The sequence below is a fragment of the Chiloscyllium plagiosum genome, unplaced genomic scaffold (assembly GCF_037043375.1).
Source record: "Chiloscyllium plagiosum isolate Xiang-an unplaced genomic scaffold, Cpla_swu_hap1 HiC_scaffold_1, whole genome shotgun sequence".
NCBI classification, from domain to species: Eukaryota; Metazoa; Chordata; class Chondrichthyes; order Orectolobiformes; family Hemiscylliidae; genus Chiloscyllium; species Chiloscyllium plagiosum.
In genome coordinates, this window is record NW_028270139.1 from 108894850 (window position 1) to 108909909 (window position 15060).

The following is a 15060-nucleotide window of genomic DNA, read 5'->3' on the forward strand; positions in this document are numbered from 1 at the left end:
CTGTCTGCAGTTTAATTTAAATGCTTGTGGATGAAATATTAAAATATAAATATGCAAGCACTTGTAACTTGAAGTTTTTGTAACTTTTTCTTGAAATCTGATTGATTTTTGTTTTATGATTTAGAAGGTGAAGTCAAAATGTATTCTAAGTCCAGAGTTGCTGTTGAGTTCCTTGTATGGATAATGTTTAACATTAGACAATTTGAAAATTGATTTTATTCTGCAAGTAATGTGACAGCTAATTTTGCTTGTACAAATTATTCAAATGGAAAATTCTGAAGCTCCTCTGTATATTTGTTTCGGTTTTGGGTTTTGGAAGCTGTGTGAAAGATCTGCAACTCCGTTCCATGCTACAAAGATTGAAAGTTTTACTACTTTTGTATTCAATACGCCTTCAGCTGTATGTTCAGGATGCCCAACTTTATTAACTTTACCTGTAGAAATGTTAACACACTAAGTGGCATAACAGCATAATTAATGTATTTTTAATGTTGATATGGATTTCAATTCTACAATCATAACACATAACTCACCTTTTCTTCCATTGTCACCTATTTCGAATATTGAAAAAAAGTTAAGTTAGCATTAAATTAGCATTTAACTATAAGTATGAATTATACTTCCACTTATAGTATTGAAATTCATTTCCATTTAAGCCACTTTATTATTTTATTATATGCATTCCCAAAGTTATTGGCAATTAAAGTTGCACAAGGGCTTGAATATACCAACCCTCAGGGCGCAGCCGGTAAAAAGGGAGACAGACCCTAAGTTATTTCCCTACTGCTTGCAACATTGCAGCAGGGCAGAGCAGATGGGTCAGTACTATTCAATTCAATGAACCACACTTTAGGATGGAAGGACACTCTGGAAAGAGTGAAGAAAAGGTTTACTGAATGAACATACGAATCAGGAACATTTTAAGCCTGCTTCACTGTTCAATACCACACATGGACTGCAATTGTCCAAGAAGGCAAGATAAATGCTGGCTCAGCTAGCAACACCCAGGTCCTATGAGTGATTTTAGAAAAGACATCATGGCTAATGTGATTGTAATTTAAATAGCCTAATAATAATAATTCCTCACCAACTGAAGAACGTCAGTTACCATGATAAATTGGAGAGGCATAGACTATTCACCTGAGTGAATGCTGAAAGGAAATTTTATTAAGAGCTTTTCAAAATGCGAAGGAATCTGGTGAGAGTAGATTGGGATTATCTCTTCCCATTGGCAGACTAACATAACAAGAGACACTGCTGGAAGGTGAATGGCAAAAGAACCAGGCATTACACGAAAGAGGACTTCTTCATGCAGAAAGTGTTTAGGATCTGGAATCTGCTCTAAGAGTGTGGTGGAGGAATATTCAATTATAGCTTTTAAAAGGGCATTAAATACTAGTTTGAAGAAAATCCAATCTCAGGGCTGTAAGGAAAAGATGAGCGAGCATGACCAGATATCTTGCTTTGGCAGAGAGTCAACAAGAATACAACTGATTAAATAGTCTCGTATGTTTTAACCATTTTGAGATTCTAATTGACACAATTAAAATGATTTGATATGTTAACGAAATCCTGGTGCCTTTTTTGTAGTACTGTCGAGTGTTCCTATCCTTGTATTATCATAATTATATTTTAACAATGCTACTTAATGGTGAAAAACAAGTCAAAATATAAATCAGGAATGTTTTATAATGGTTAGCTTTACGAAGAATAATGTCAATTGCCTATGGTCAAAACTTTACTTGACAAGATATTTGATGAATTCCATGCCAAATTATGCTTTTCTCTTGCTCCAGGTATTTGCATGGGGCTGTGGCTCTTGCCTAGGAAGTGGATCTTCAGAAACAACAGCTCTTAGACCACGCCTAATTGAGGAGCTGAATTCAACCAAAATCATTGATATTTCATGTGGCGATAGTCATTGTTTGGCACTAACACATGGTGAGATACAGTTAGGTCATAGTTATACCCCTGAATTCTGGAAAGTATTCCTGCAAGCACTGCATAAGTGCTTAATATGATCAATTAAACTTTGAATTCCAGATCCAGCATTGAACATAGAACATAGAACAATACAGCACAGAACAGGCCCTTCGGCCCTCGATGTTGCGCCGACCCGTGAACTATTCTCAGTTCATGCCCCTACACTATCCCGTCATCATGCATGTGCTCATCCAAGGATTGTTTAAATCTCCCTAATGTGGCTGAGTTAGCTACATTGGCAGGCAGGGCATTCCACGCCCTTATCACTCTGAGTAAAGAACCTGCCTCTGACATCTGTCTTAAATCTATCACCCTCAATTTGTAGTTATGTCCCCTCGTACAAGCTGATGTCATCATCCTAGGAAAAAGACTTCCATTGTCTACCCTATCTAATCCCCTGACCATCTTGTGTGTCTCTATCAAATCCCCTCTTAGACTTCTTTCCAATGAGAACAGACCCAAGTCTCTCAGCCTTTCCTCCTAAGACCTTCCCTCCAGACCAGACAACATCCTTGTAAATCTCCTCTGCACCTTTTCCAATGCTTACACATCCTTTCCGAAATATGGCAACCAGAACTGTACACAATATTCCAAGTGTGGCCGCACTAGCATTTTGTATAGTTGCAGCATAATATTGCGGCTCCTGAACTCAATCTCTCTACAACTGAAACCTAACATACTGTATGCCTTCTTTAACAGCACTTTTCAGCCTGGGTGGCAACTTTCAGGGATCTATGTACATGGACTCCAAGATCCCTCTACACATCCACACTATCAAGAATCTTTCCATTGACCCAGTATTCTGCCTTCCTGTTGTTCTTTCCAAAGTGCATCACCTCCCATTTAGCTGCATTGAACTCCATTTGCCACTTCAGCCCAATCCTGCAGTTTATCTAAGTCCCCCTGCAATCTGTAGCATTCTTCCAAACTGTCCACTACTCCACTGACTGCTATCAGTTTCAGGGAGTTTCATGAAGGGTTTCTGTCCATGAGGCCTTTCAAGTTAACTCTCAAAATTCTCTGCTGCGCACCTCATTGTATATAGATACTGTGTCTATGATGTCATGCCTGCACTATTGTGTGCTTACCAGTGGCCACTAAATCTATGGGCCAATGAAACTGGAACAGGAACTTAACAGACTTTTGAAGCTGTAGAATATAATGAATTTTAAGGTTTGAGCAGGGAACACAGGCTTAAACGTTGGATTGAAGTTTCAAATCTTAAGAAAACAAGGTGGCCTATGGGTTCATAATTTGGAGAGGAACACCAGCATGTAATGGTTGGGCTTAACATGAGCTTCCACATTACAATTTCTGCATAATGATCGATCTCGAATATTCAGAAGTGGCTGTGTCTAATGGTGTGATCTTCTAGTCGTCTTAATGTATTTTGCTTGGTGTGTAACATGTATATCAAATTTATGTTGAACAGAATATGGGCGGATTTAAATAAAAGCAGTTTCGAGAGGAAAAGGATAGTATACAATTCTTGTTCAATAAAGTGTTGCATGCATCAACAGTTTGTTTACTGTGGTTAATAATGTATACATGAACGTTACTTAGGCAGTAAAGTTAACACATTAGTGACAATTTTGTCATATTTTGAAGTCATTTTCTCAGTATTTTACAAATCTTTGCTCTGATGTTGAGTGAAAGTAGGTAGTCCAATCCTTTGCACAAGATTTATTGCAAAAACACAGCCAAGATATGATTTCTTTTTCATGATGTATCATCATCATTCCATGAAAGGCTGCCTTGCTTCTAATCAACATCTCTAGCATTGTGTTGGTTAAACTGGCCTTCTAGGAAATCATTGCACATCTGTTATATATTAAAAGTCATCAATAGTGTCAAGTTTCAAAAGGCTCAGGTCAGGAGTTAGTGAAATACTTTTCTCTTGCCTGAATGAGTGTAGCTCCAAAACCCTCAAGCTTGACATCATTCAGGACAAAGCAGTCCACTTGATCAACATTTCATTCACCACCTTAAACCTTCACACCATCCAGCCTGGCTGGGGATGTACCTTCTACAAAATGCGCAACTGCAACTCAACAAGATTTCTTCAGCAGCACCTTCCAAATTTGTGACCTGTATCACTTAGAAGTGTAGGTAAATGGAATGCCGTCACCGATAGGCTCCCCTCCAAGTCACACACCAGTCTGATCTTGAAAGCATATTGCCATTTCTTCATCGTTATGGGTCAAAACCTTAAGGCCCTCTAACAAACAGCTTGTGAGTACCTCCTGTTTGTTCAAGAAAGTGAAGGCAATAGAAGAAGGGTAGTAGTTTCTGATCTTGCTAATGATGGCATTGTGCCTACATCCAATGAACTGGTTTTAAAAAATGCTCATGGAAGTAATATTTGATTATAGATTACAATACAAACTAATAATTTTGTTATAGCCCCTCACACAAATATTATAAATCTCAATCTTTTCCTCAACACAGATATCAGGTTTTTGAGCCCGAAAATAAGTGCAATGGCGCAGAAAACAATTAAAGTGTAGGATTGTGTAGCATCACAGAGCATGGAAAAGAGGATTTGCAAGTGTGAGACACAGAGTTGCCAGATGAGCTTGTTATCCAGTCTATGGAAATTAAATTGCCAAGGGGAAAACAGTACAAAAGGACAATGGATTGCACATTTTCATCCTTTCTGTCAGCATCAACAGCCTGCATTTCTGTGATACTTTTAATATGTCAATCTTCCAAAGCTTTTCGCAGGTAGAATCTAAACATAGCAAACTGGCAATAAATTAAGGACTGACCAAGAGCTTAGACAAAGAAAATAAAGGCAAATTGCTGCAGATGCTGAAGATCTGAGAAAATGCTGAGCAAATCAGCAGGTCCAGCAGCATCTGTGGAGAGAGAAACATTTAATGTTTTGAAACAGAGCAGAAGAAGTCATAACATTAATTTTGTTTCTCTCTCCACAGATGCTGCCAGAGCTCCTTAGTCAAAGAGGTAGGTTTTAGGAAAGAGAGAGAAGTGGAGACGCAGGGGTTTAGAAAGGAAATTTCAAAGAATGGGGTTTGATTGACTGAAGTTACATCAACTATTGATAAGATTTTAAGAAAATGTTAGAGTTACTGTAATCTCAGAGGACTGTAGAGCTGTTTTCTCCTACACAGATGAACTGATGGTGAGCTTAACCTGAGGGTGACCAAAGACTCTGGTAAGGTTGAGAATGCTGGACCTTCATGTTGACCTCAGGTGGTCTCTATTGGTAGGGTGAAAGTGTGGGCTGCATAAGACAACTAAGTCAGTTGCTTGATGGAGTTAACATTATAAAAGTAGAAAGGGGTGGGACATGGATAGATTTTAAACACCTGAATAAGTATTTTTAATTCAATGGAATTGAAGAATGGGGGACAGATGTGACGAGGCGCTAAGAGTAGAAAAGAATATAGTTTGGAAAGCAGATTCCAGGTGAAGAGCTGGGGATGCTTGAGCTTAGTATCCAGTTCACTATCACATTCTATGAATTAAGGTGTATTTAAACTATTTGAGATGTCCCTTTCTCGATATTATTTAAGGCGATCTTATAGTATATCTGTAACTGAAGTCTCTAACCATCTTTTTACTTATTCTAATAGATAATGAAGTTTACGCTTGGGGTAATAATGCAATGGGCCAGTGTGGACAAGGACACACATCAACTCCAATTGCTAAACCAAAGAAAGTAATTGGTTTGGAGGGAATACCTATTCAGCAAATCACCGCAGGAACTTCTCACAGCCTGGCCTGGACAGCCCCTCCGACTGACAGGTATGAAGTAACTTTACTGTTATATGCACTAAGGTAATAAATGCATTGGGAATAATTCTTTGCAGTTTCAAGGAAAAATTTATAATTCTAAAAGCACACAAATTCATTTTTCAATTTACTGCTAAAAATTAACATAAAGGCTGAGAAAAGGGAGTTGCAGCTCATTCCTATAGCATCCTCACACATTATTCTATGCACCCTTATTTTGAATGTCCTTTGTAGTTTTTACCCGTGTTTGAGATACTTGAGATCATTTTTTGTTGGGTTTTTTTCTCTAACCCGTTTTGTGATGAGGTGACAAAATGGGATGAATTTTATCAGGCTGGTAGAGACAGGTTTGAAGGCAGCAATAAGTAGGTGACATACCTGTCATCGTCATTCTGCCTTTATTTTTCTGGGTGGCAGGAAAGACTGCAAATGGCCCATACACATGGAATCCAATTGAGTCTGTTAAGTTGTCAGATAGGGCCACCTTCCAGCCGCTGGCATCTTACCAATATCAGCATTACCAATACCAATGTCAGCTGAAACCAAAAGAGAAAATGCTGAAAAATCTCAGCAGGTCTGGCAGCATTTGTAAGGAGAGAAAAGGGCTAACGTTTCAAGAGGCCACTCGAAACATCAGCCCTTTTCTCTCCTTACAGGTGCTGCCAGACCTGAAACTTTCCAGCATTTTCTCATTTTGGTTTCCGCAGTAATTTGCTTTTACCCAGTGTTTAACTCACTGCCACCTCTCTTCCAAGACTGTCAGCTGTTTGGGGCGACCACCTGATAAACCAGTTAGCTAATGGCGGAATGGATCTGCCTAATTTGATACCACTTAACCAACATCGAGGCCACATAATCATTCTACCCCTCTTATCCTTAAAGATTCATCCCCAGCAATGGTGCTGATGAGCTGACAGCCTTCTGATTGGGACTGTTTCTGGGGAAGATGGGACTTCAACAAACAGAATGGCCTGCACCTGAGCCAGAATTGGACCAATATCCTTACCAGAGGATTTACTAGTGCTGCAGTGAAGGGTTTAAACCAGCTGGGCAGAAGCAGGATACACAGTGCGTTAATTGAATAGTGATAAAGCATGTCTTAGAAAAGGGACCAAGACAGGAAGTTCACCCAAGTTGTGTCTCAAGGGAGTAAGGTGAAGGTCGATGGCCTCTACTTTAATGCTGGGAGTATTATAGGTAAGAAAATGAATTCAGGGAATGATACATGAAATTGCAATGTGGTGGTGGTGGAGGGTTGTTTTTCAGACTGGAGGCCTGTGACCAATGGAGTGTCACAAGGATCGGTGCTGGGTCCACTATACATCATTTATATAAATAATTTGGATGTGAGCCTAAGAGGTATAGTTAGTAAGTTTGCAGATGACACCAAAATTGAGGTGCAGTGGACAACTAAGAAAGTTACCTCAGATTACAACGGGAACTTAATCAGATGGGCCAGTGGACTGAGAAGTGGCAGATGGAGTTTACTTCAGATAAATATGAGGTGCTGAATTTTGAGAAAGCAAATCTTAGCAGGACATATACACTTAATGGTAAGGTCCTAGGGAATGTTGCTGAACAAAGAGACCTTGGAGTGCAGTTTCATAGCTCCTTGAAAGTGGAGTTGCAAGTAGATAGGATAGTGAAGAAGGCGTTTGGTATGCTTTCTGTAATTGGTCAGAGTATTGAGTACAGAAGTTGGGAGGTCATGTTGCAGCTGTAGAGGACAATATTTTGGGATGTTGCATGCAGTTCCGGTCTCCTTCCTATCAGAAGGATGTTGTAAAACTTGAAAGGGTTCAGAAAAGATTTACAAGGATGTTGCCAGGGTTGGAGGATTTGAGCTATAGGGAAAGGTTGAATAGGCTAGAGCTGTTTTCCCTGGAGTGTCAGAGGCTGAGGGGAGACCTTAGAGAGGTTTATAAAATCACGAGGGGCGTGGATAGGATAAATAGACAAAGTCTTTTCCCTGTGGTCGGGCAGTCCAGAACTGGAGGGCATAGGTTTAGGGTGAGAGGGGAAAGATATAAAAGAGACCTAAGGGGCAACTTTTCCACGCATAGGGTGGTACGTGTACGGAATGTGCTGCTAGAGGATGTGGTGGAGGCTGGTACAGTTGCAAAATTCAAGAGGCATTTTGATGGGTATATGAATAGGAACGGTGTGGAGGGATATGGGCCGAGTGCTGGCAGGTGGGACTAAATTGGGTTGGGATATCTGGTCGGCATGGACAGGTTGGACCGAAGGGTCTGTTTCCGTGCTCTAAGACGTGGTTGAGGGAGAGATAGGTCTGACAACTTAACATTTTGGGGTGTTGAATCTTCAGGTCGGATGGGGAGGGTGAAAAAGTGTCGCATTATTAAGGAGGCAGTTACTGTAATTCAGAGGGTTGATATCCTGGAAGGATATTCAAATGAGGCTTTGTGGGTAGAGCTAAAGAATAAAAAGGGCGCAGCCGCACTATTCAAAGTGTGTTATAGGCTCCCAACAATCAGAAGGGCAATTAAGGAATAAATAAGTAGTCCGTTCACTGAGGCATGTATAATTAGATTTGGAGGTTTCAATACCCCATTATTAATTGGAATAATCATAGTTTAAAGGGTTTAGTGGATTTCTGGATATGTAATCAGGAGAACTTTTTATATCAGCATATAGAAGGTCCTAGAGGGATGGTTCAGTGCTGGACCTACTCCTGGGGAACAAAGCCAGATAGTTGTTTGAGGTGGCAGTAAGGAGCATTTTAGTGATAGTCCCCACAACACCATATGTTTTATATGATCTGCAAAAAAGGATTTTGGATTGGAGGAAGGCAGATTGTATTAACACAAGGGGATCTTGCCAAAGTAGACAGGGCACAGCATGTAAGGGTAAATACACAGCAGAACAGTGCTGTGTTCCGGAGGTACTGGAGAGAGTACAGGCTGAATATGTCCCCTTTTAGGGTGAAATGTCAGGGAAATCAGCCTAGTGAACCCTTGATGTCAAGGACTCTTCGGGACTGGAAGAAAAGCAAAAGAGAAACATATAACGGGTACAAGGAGGCACAGCATTTGAGACTGTAATGGAGTACAGAAAGTGCAAGGAAAACTCCTGACGCAATTGGTGGAGCAAAGAGGTGGCATGTAAACTAAAATGGGCAAGATTAGGGATAATCCTATCAAAAGAAGACAATAAGCAGGGAAAGAGTAGGACCTGTTAAGGACCGAGGGGATATTCTATGAGTGGTGCCAGAGTACATTGGTAGACTGTTAGTGCTTCATATCTGTCTTCTCTTTGAGAAGGAGGATGGAAGGACAGAATTTGAGAAGAGAGAAGCATGGAATTATAGACCAGTGGTCTGTCAGTGGTAGGGAAACTATTGGAGAAAATTCTGAAAAAGAAAATTAATCCCCATTTCGAGAAGCAAGGTTTGATCAGGGGCAGCCATTTTTGCTTTGTCTAAGGGAGATCATGCCTAACATGAATGTTTTGAGATGGTGACCAAGTATATAGCTGAGGATAGTGTAATTGATTTAGTTTATGTGGATTTCAGAATAGCCTTTGAGGCCCCACTTGGGAGACTAATAGAGAAGATAAAATCATAGAGAAACTTGGCAAGTTGATCCAAAATTGGTTTATGGCAGGAGACAGAAGGTGATGGTGATGGTGGAAGGCCGTCTGTGTGATCTGAGACTGGTATTCAGTAGCGTACCACAGGAATCAGTGCTAACCCACTTATTGTTTGTGACATTCATCAAAGATGTAGATGAGAATGTGGAGACATCACAGAATAACACAAAGATTGACAGGTGGTTGATGTGAAGGGAGAAGGTCTTTGGTACAGAGGATAAAGTGGGTTAATCAGATAGGCAAATCACTGCCAGATGGTATTTAATCCTGATAACTGTGAGATGATGCACTTTGGAAGGAGTGACAGAAAAAGAGAGTATTCAACAAATGGCAGGACACTAAGAAGCTCGGAGGAACAGAGGGATCTTCTGGTGCTTGTCCACAGATCCCTGAAGCTGGCAGGGCATGTTAATAGGGTAGTTAAGAAGGCATAAGGGGCACATTCTTTATCAATCAAGGCATAAATAATTAGAGCAAGGAGGTTATGTTGGAGCTGTACAGAACTTTGGCTTGGCCACAACTGAAGTACTGTGTGCAGTTCTGGTGACTGCATCAAAAGAAGGATGTGATTGCACTGGAGGGGGAGCAAAGGAGATTCACCAAGATGCTGCCTGACCTGGAGTATTTTAGCCATAAAGAGAAACTGGATAAGCTTGTGTTGCTTTCTTTAGAGCAGGGAATGTTGAGGATGAAACTGATAAAGGTTTATGAGATTTTGGGGGTGTGGACAGAATGGATAGAAAACAGTTGCTCCCTTTAGTTGAATTGTCAATGGCAAGAGGGCACATCTTTAAGTTGAAAGGCAGGAGGTTTAGAGTGCATTTGATATATTTTGCACAAATGGCCACAAATGCCTCAACTGCCCTTGCAGGAAGTACATGGTATGGAATGTACTTCCTGCAAGGGCAGTTGAGGCAGATAACCTCTCAACCTTTGAAAAGTACTTAGGTGAGCACTTGAAATGTCATAACATTTAACGCTCTGGGCTTAGTGCTGGAAAATTCAACTAGATTTAGTATAGTTTTGACAGTTCAGACTCTGAGTCAAAGATCTCTTTCTGTACTCTATGACTATATGATATAGGAGCAGAAGGAAGCTATTCATCCCACCAAGTCTGCTGTACTATTCAGCAACATTATGATTCTTAACTCCATTTTCCTGCCTTTTTCATACAATCCTTGATTCCCTGATTAAAAATTTGACCATCTATCTCAAATATACTAAATGACCCAGCCTTGACAGCACTCTGCAGTAAAGAGTTCCACAAATTCCTTACCCTCTGAGAAAAGAAATTCCTCCTCATCTCTAGCTAAATGTGTAACTCCTTATTCTGCGATTTTATCCTCTGGTCTTCGACTTTCCCACAAGGGGAACACCCTTTCTGTATCTACCCTGTCAAGCCCACTGAGAATCTTGAATAATTCAGTAAGGTCGCATCCCAGTCTTCTACCTTCCAATGAATATATGACTAATCTACTCAACCACTCATCGGACAATCCCTCCAGACCTGGTATCAGCCTAGTTAGCCTTCCCTGTACTGCCTGTAAGTACATCTTTCCTTAGATAAGGAGATGAAAAGTGTTCAAAGTATTACAGCTGTGGTCTGACCACTATTTTGTATGTTTTCAACAAACCCTCCCAAATCTATTCCCTTTGAAATAAAGGCCAACATCACATTTACCCTGATCTGATGAACTTGGGTGCTAGCTTTTTGTGGTTCATGGATGAAGCCTCCCAAACGCCTCAGTTCTGTAGCTTTCTGCATTTAGAAACTATTCAGCTCCTGTCATATTTTCTGCTAAAATGAAAAACCTCACATTTTCTGACATTACATTCCATTTGCCAAGTGTTTTGTTCACTCACTTAAACTGTATATATATCCTTCTGCAGAATCTTTGTGTCATCCTCGCCAATCACCTTCCCACTTAGTTTTGTTATCTGCAACTTGGCTATAGTATATTCACTTGCCTCATTCAACTCAGGACTGTAATTGTAACCCCAGCATTGATCCCTGTATCACACTCCTAATTACGTCGCTACCCTGAAAATGCTCCCCTCTCCATGTCAACTCTGTCTTCGATTAGTTAGTCAAACCTCTATCCATGCTAATATTCTACCTCCCAACATCATCTTGTCTTAAGTACCCTAATCTGTGCTACATTATCAATGTCTTTTAATATATTACATCCATTCGCCCCCTCTATCTCTCCTGCTTGTTAGCCTCCTCAAGGAATTCTAGTAAATTTGTCAGGCATAATTTCCCTTTCATGAAGCCATGCTGACTCTGCTTGATCACATATATATGTCTTTCTAAATGGTCTACGTGTCTCTTCACCTGATGAAGGAGCAGTGCTCCAAAAGCTTGTGAGTTTAAATAAACCTTTTGGACTATAACCTGGTGTCGTGTGACTTTTGACTTTGTCCATCCCAATCCAATACTTGCACCTCCACATCATTATACCCTTTACAATGGATTGTAACATTTTTAAATTACAAATGTTATTAAAAACTGCTATTAACTGGGTCCAGCTTTCCACTAAAATGAGGTCAACTCCCTCTCTCAGCTCCAGTGGTGTGACCCAACTGCCTGCATTAAATTCAGCCCTTTGGTTTCAGCAATGCACTGTAAAGTTGCGAACTCAATATATTATAGGAATTGCTTCTCATTATTTGCTTTTTTTTTAATTACTGTGTTCATTAGCATGTGAGGTCTTAGTGCTGGTGGATAGTATGTTTTGGCATCCGGTAAGAATATTGATCGCTCAGCATTACCACATGTGGGTCTCAATGACATGTCTCCCTTAATCTTCCTGTATGACTTGTTATTTTCCTGTTGATCTCATCAATTGTTCTAAATTCAACAAATCCCAGAGTTGGGATAGTTTTACAGATCTTCCTTGCTCTGAATCCTCAATTCTTATGGGAGCAACCAAAAAGACTTATCCAAAACTTTTACCCATTCCAACAACTAAAGCTCACCAACCAATACCTAGCTGCACCAAATAGCACTTAATGACTTAACCATTATTTCAGATTTGGAAAGTAATGACTTAGTTATGACTTGCAGGGCATTATCTTTACATCATTCATCAATGTCACAGTGGCTCAGTGGTTAGCACTGCTGCCTCACAGCTCCAGGGACCCAGGTGCTATTCCTGCTTGGGCAAGTGTCTTTGTGGAGTTTGCACGTTGTCTGCAATGGTTTCCTCCAGATGCTCCAGTTTCCTCACATAAACCAAACATGTGCAGATTAGGTGGATTGGCCATGCTAAATTGCCCATAGTGTCCAGGGATGTGTAGGCTTAGGTGGGTTAGCCATGGGCGATGCAGGCTAATAAGGATCGGGTAGGGGTGTGGGTATTGGATAGGATGCTCTTTGGAGAGTCAGTGTGGATTTAATGGGCTGAATTGCCTGTTTCCATGCTGTCGGGATTCTAGAAGGGTCTGGTTCCATGCTGTACATCTCTATGACTCTCTAACTTTCAGGGAATACATTAGTCAGTTAACTGAGGATGCAATTATTGTTGAATAACATGATAGAATGGTTTAAGATATTTTTGAAAGTTGTGGATAGATTTTAGCAGGTTTATTTCAATAAAGTTTAATTACATATAAGGATATTTTTGTTATTTGGCGTACTGTGGATTATATAAAGGTTTCCCTTATTTTCCAGTAGTGGCATAAGTAGAGACATAAGCTAATCACAAAACAAATCTAGTATTTACAAACCGAGTAACTTGGATACCTGCTGTAAACTTTGCAAGAGCTTTACCATAACTTTAAAATTTAGGTTGGTTTATTAAAAGCCAGCATCGAAACATTTTAACATTTGTACTTCGACTTTCACCATTAATATTCCGAAGAGTTCGTATTTTATTGTAAACATTGCTCGTATTTTGCTTATCTTATTCTTTAGGCAACTGGTCGCCTGGCACAGGCCTTTCTGCGTTGATCTGGAAGAAAGTACCTTTAGTTATTTGCGAACATTTTTGGATAGGTACTGTGATGGAATTAACAATGAGGTACCTCCACAACCTTTCTTTTCTCAAAGGTAATGGAAAATATTTTTGCATATGTCATTTGAACAGTGTAAGCATATTGACCTGGGAAACAATCTTAGTTGAATTCTGAACAGCATTATTATTTTAAAAACCAAAAGAACTGCGGATGCTGTAAATTGGAAACCAAAAAAGGAACTTGCGGGAAAATCTCAGCCGGTCTGGCAGCATCTGTGAAGAGAACTGAAAGTTAACGTTTCGGGTCCTGTGACTCTTCCTCAGAACATGTTAAATGTTAACTTTGATTTTTCTTCACAGATGCTGTCAGACCTGCTGAGCTTTTCTAGCAACTTCCATTTTTGTTTAGCATTCTTATTTTGAGCACTTAAAATAGTTTCATCCTGAACTGTGTTTGATAAAACCTCTCACTTTGTTTTTACTTTCAGTCACAGAATGTGTGTGTTTCTGGCAAGGCTGACATTTATTTCCCATCTTTAATTGCTGTGGGGGATGTAGTGGTGAGCTACCTGCTTCAGCCTTTGCTGCACAGGGGTGCAGAAACACTCACAGTGCTGTTAGGAAGGGAGTTGTAGGATTTGACCCATTAACACTGAGGGAACAATTAAAGTTCTAAGTCAGAATGATATTTGCCTTCAAAGGAAACTTACAAGTGAGGGTGTTCCTGTGCAGTTGCTGTCTCGGTCCTTCTTAGTGATAAAGGCCTTGGAAGGTGCTTTCACAGGAAGCTTGGTGAGGTTCTGCAGTACATCCTGTAGATGATGCACGTGGCTGCCATTATGCATCAGTAGTAAAGGGAGTGAAAGTGTAGTGCTAATCAAGTGGCCTACTTCATGCTGGATAGTGCTAAGTTTCTTGTGTGTTGTTGGAGCTGGTCATATCCAGGCAAGTGCTCCTCAATTATGGACAAACATTAGAAAGACAGGGACTCTTCTGGAGTTCAGAAGAAGGATCTCTGGACCCGAAACATCAACTCTGCTTTCTCTCCACAGACGCTGCCAGACTGAGTTTTTTCCAGCAATTTCTATTTTTGTTTCTGATTTCCAGCTTCCACAGCATTTTATTTCTTTTGATTAGGAAGACAAGATCTGCAATACTTGTGGCAGAATTCCTAACCTTCCTTCTGCCTTGTTCCTGTCATTTCTTCTCTGGCCTAACTACCAACCTAGTGTTTGGGCTGCTAATGTACAGCAAATTCTATACCATTTTCCTTCCTATTTGTTAACTCTATCCATATTGATTCCATTTGCTGAAATTTTGTTAGAATATCCTAATCTTCTGTTCTTGTGATTGTTATTTTAATGCTTTTCTCCCCATCCCATATCACTCCTCTTAAAATGTTACCACAAAAAATATTGAATTGCTACTCCTCTCCAAACCTCATATCTGACTCCATTATAGCTGGCATGTCATATAACTCTAAAGTTATTAGTGCTTTTAAATACCCTTTTTAGTCTGTAATTCTTTATTAATTCACACGTAGATGCTTGGGTGTACTCAAAGCACATAGTAATCGAAGTATTTTTCCAGCTTCTTTATTTTAAGGTCTAGCCTTGATTATCTTCTAGTACGTATGAGTAAGAGCAAATTAGGACTTCCTGACATATCTATTGTCTGTATTTGAATGCAGATTTTTAATTAACTCATAGGATATGGACATCCCTGGCTGGCCAGCATTTTATTGCCCTTTCCTACT

General features: G+C 40.0%; 1 protein-coding gene across 3 annotated transcripts in view; it reads left to right on the top strand.

Moving 5' to 3' along the window:
• LOC122548398 (putative E3 ubiquitin-protein ligase HERC1) overlaps window positions 1–15060 on the top strand; it is a 377691-nt gene that overhangs the window by 70827 nt on the left and 291804 nt on the right. For all 3 annotated transcript variants that reach the window (XM_043686981.2, XM_043687001.2, XM_043686991.2), the window contains exons 9-11: window positions 1797–1941; window positions 5580–5751; window positions 13265–13399. In XM_043686981.2, the coding sequence (XP_043542916.2) occupies window positions 1797–1941; window positions 5580–5751; window positions 13265–13399 (452 nt within the window). The remainder of the gene's footprint in view (window positions 1–1796; window positions 1942–5579; window positions 5752–13264; window positions 13400–15060) is intronic.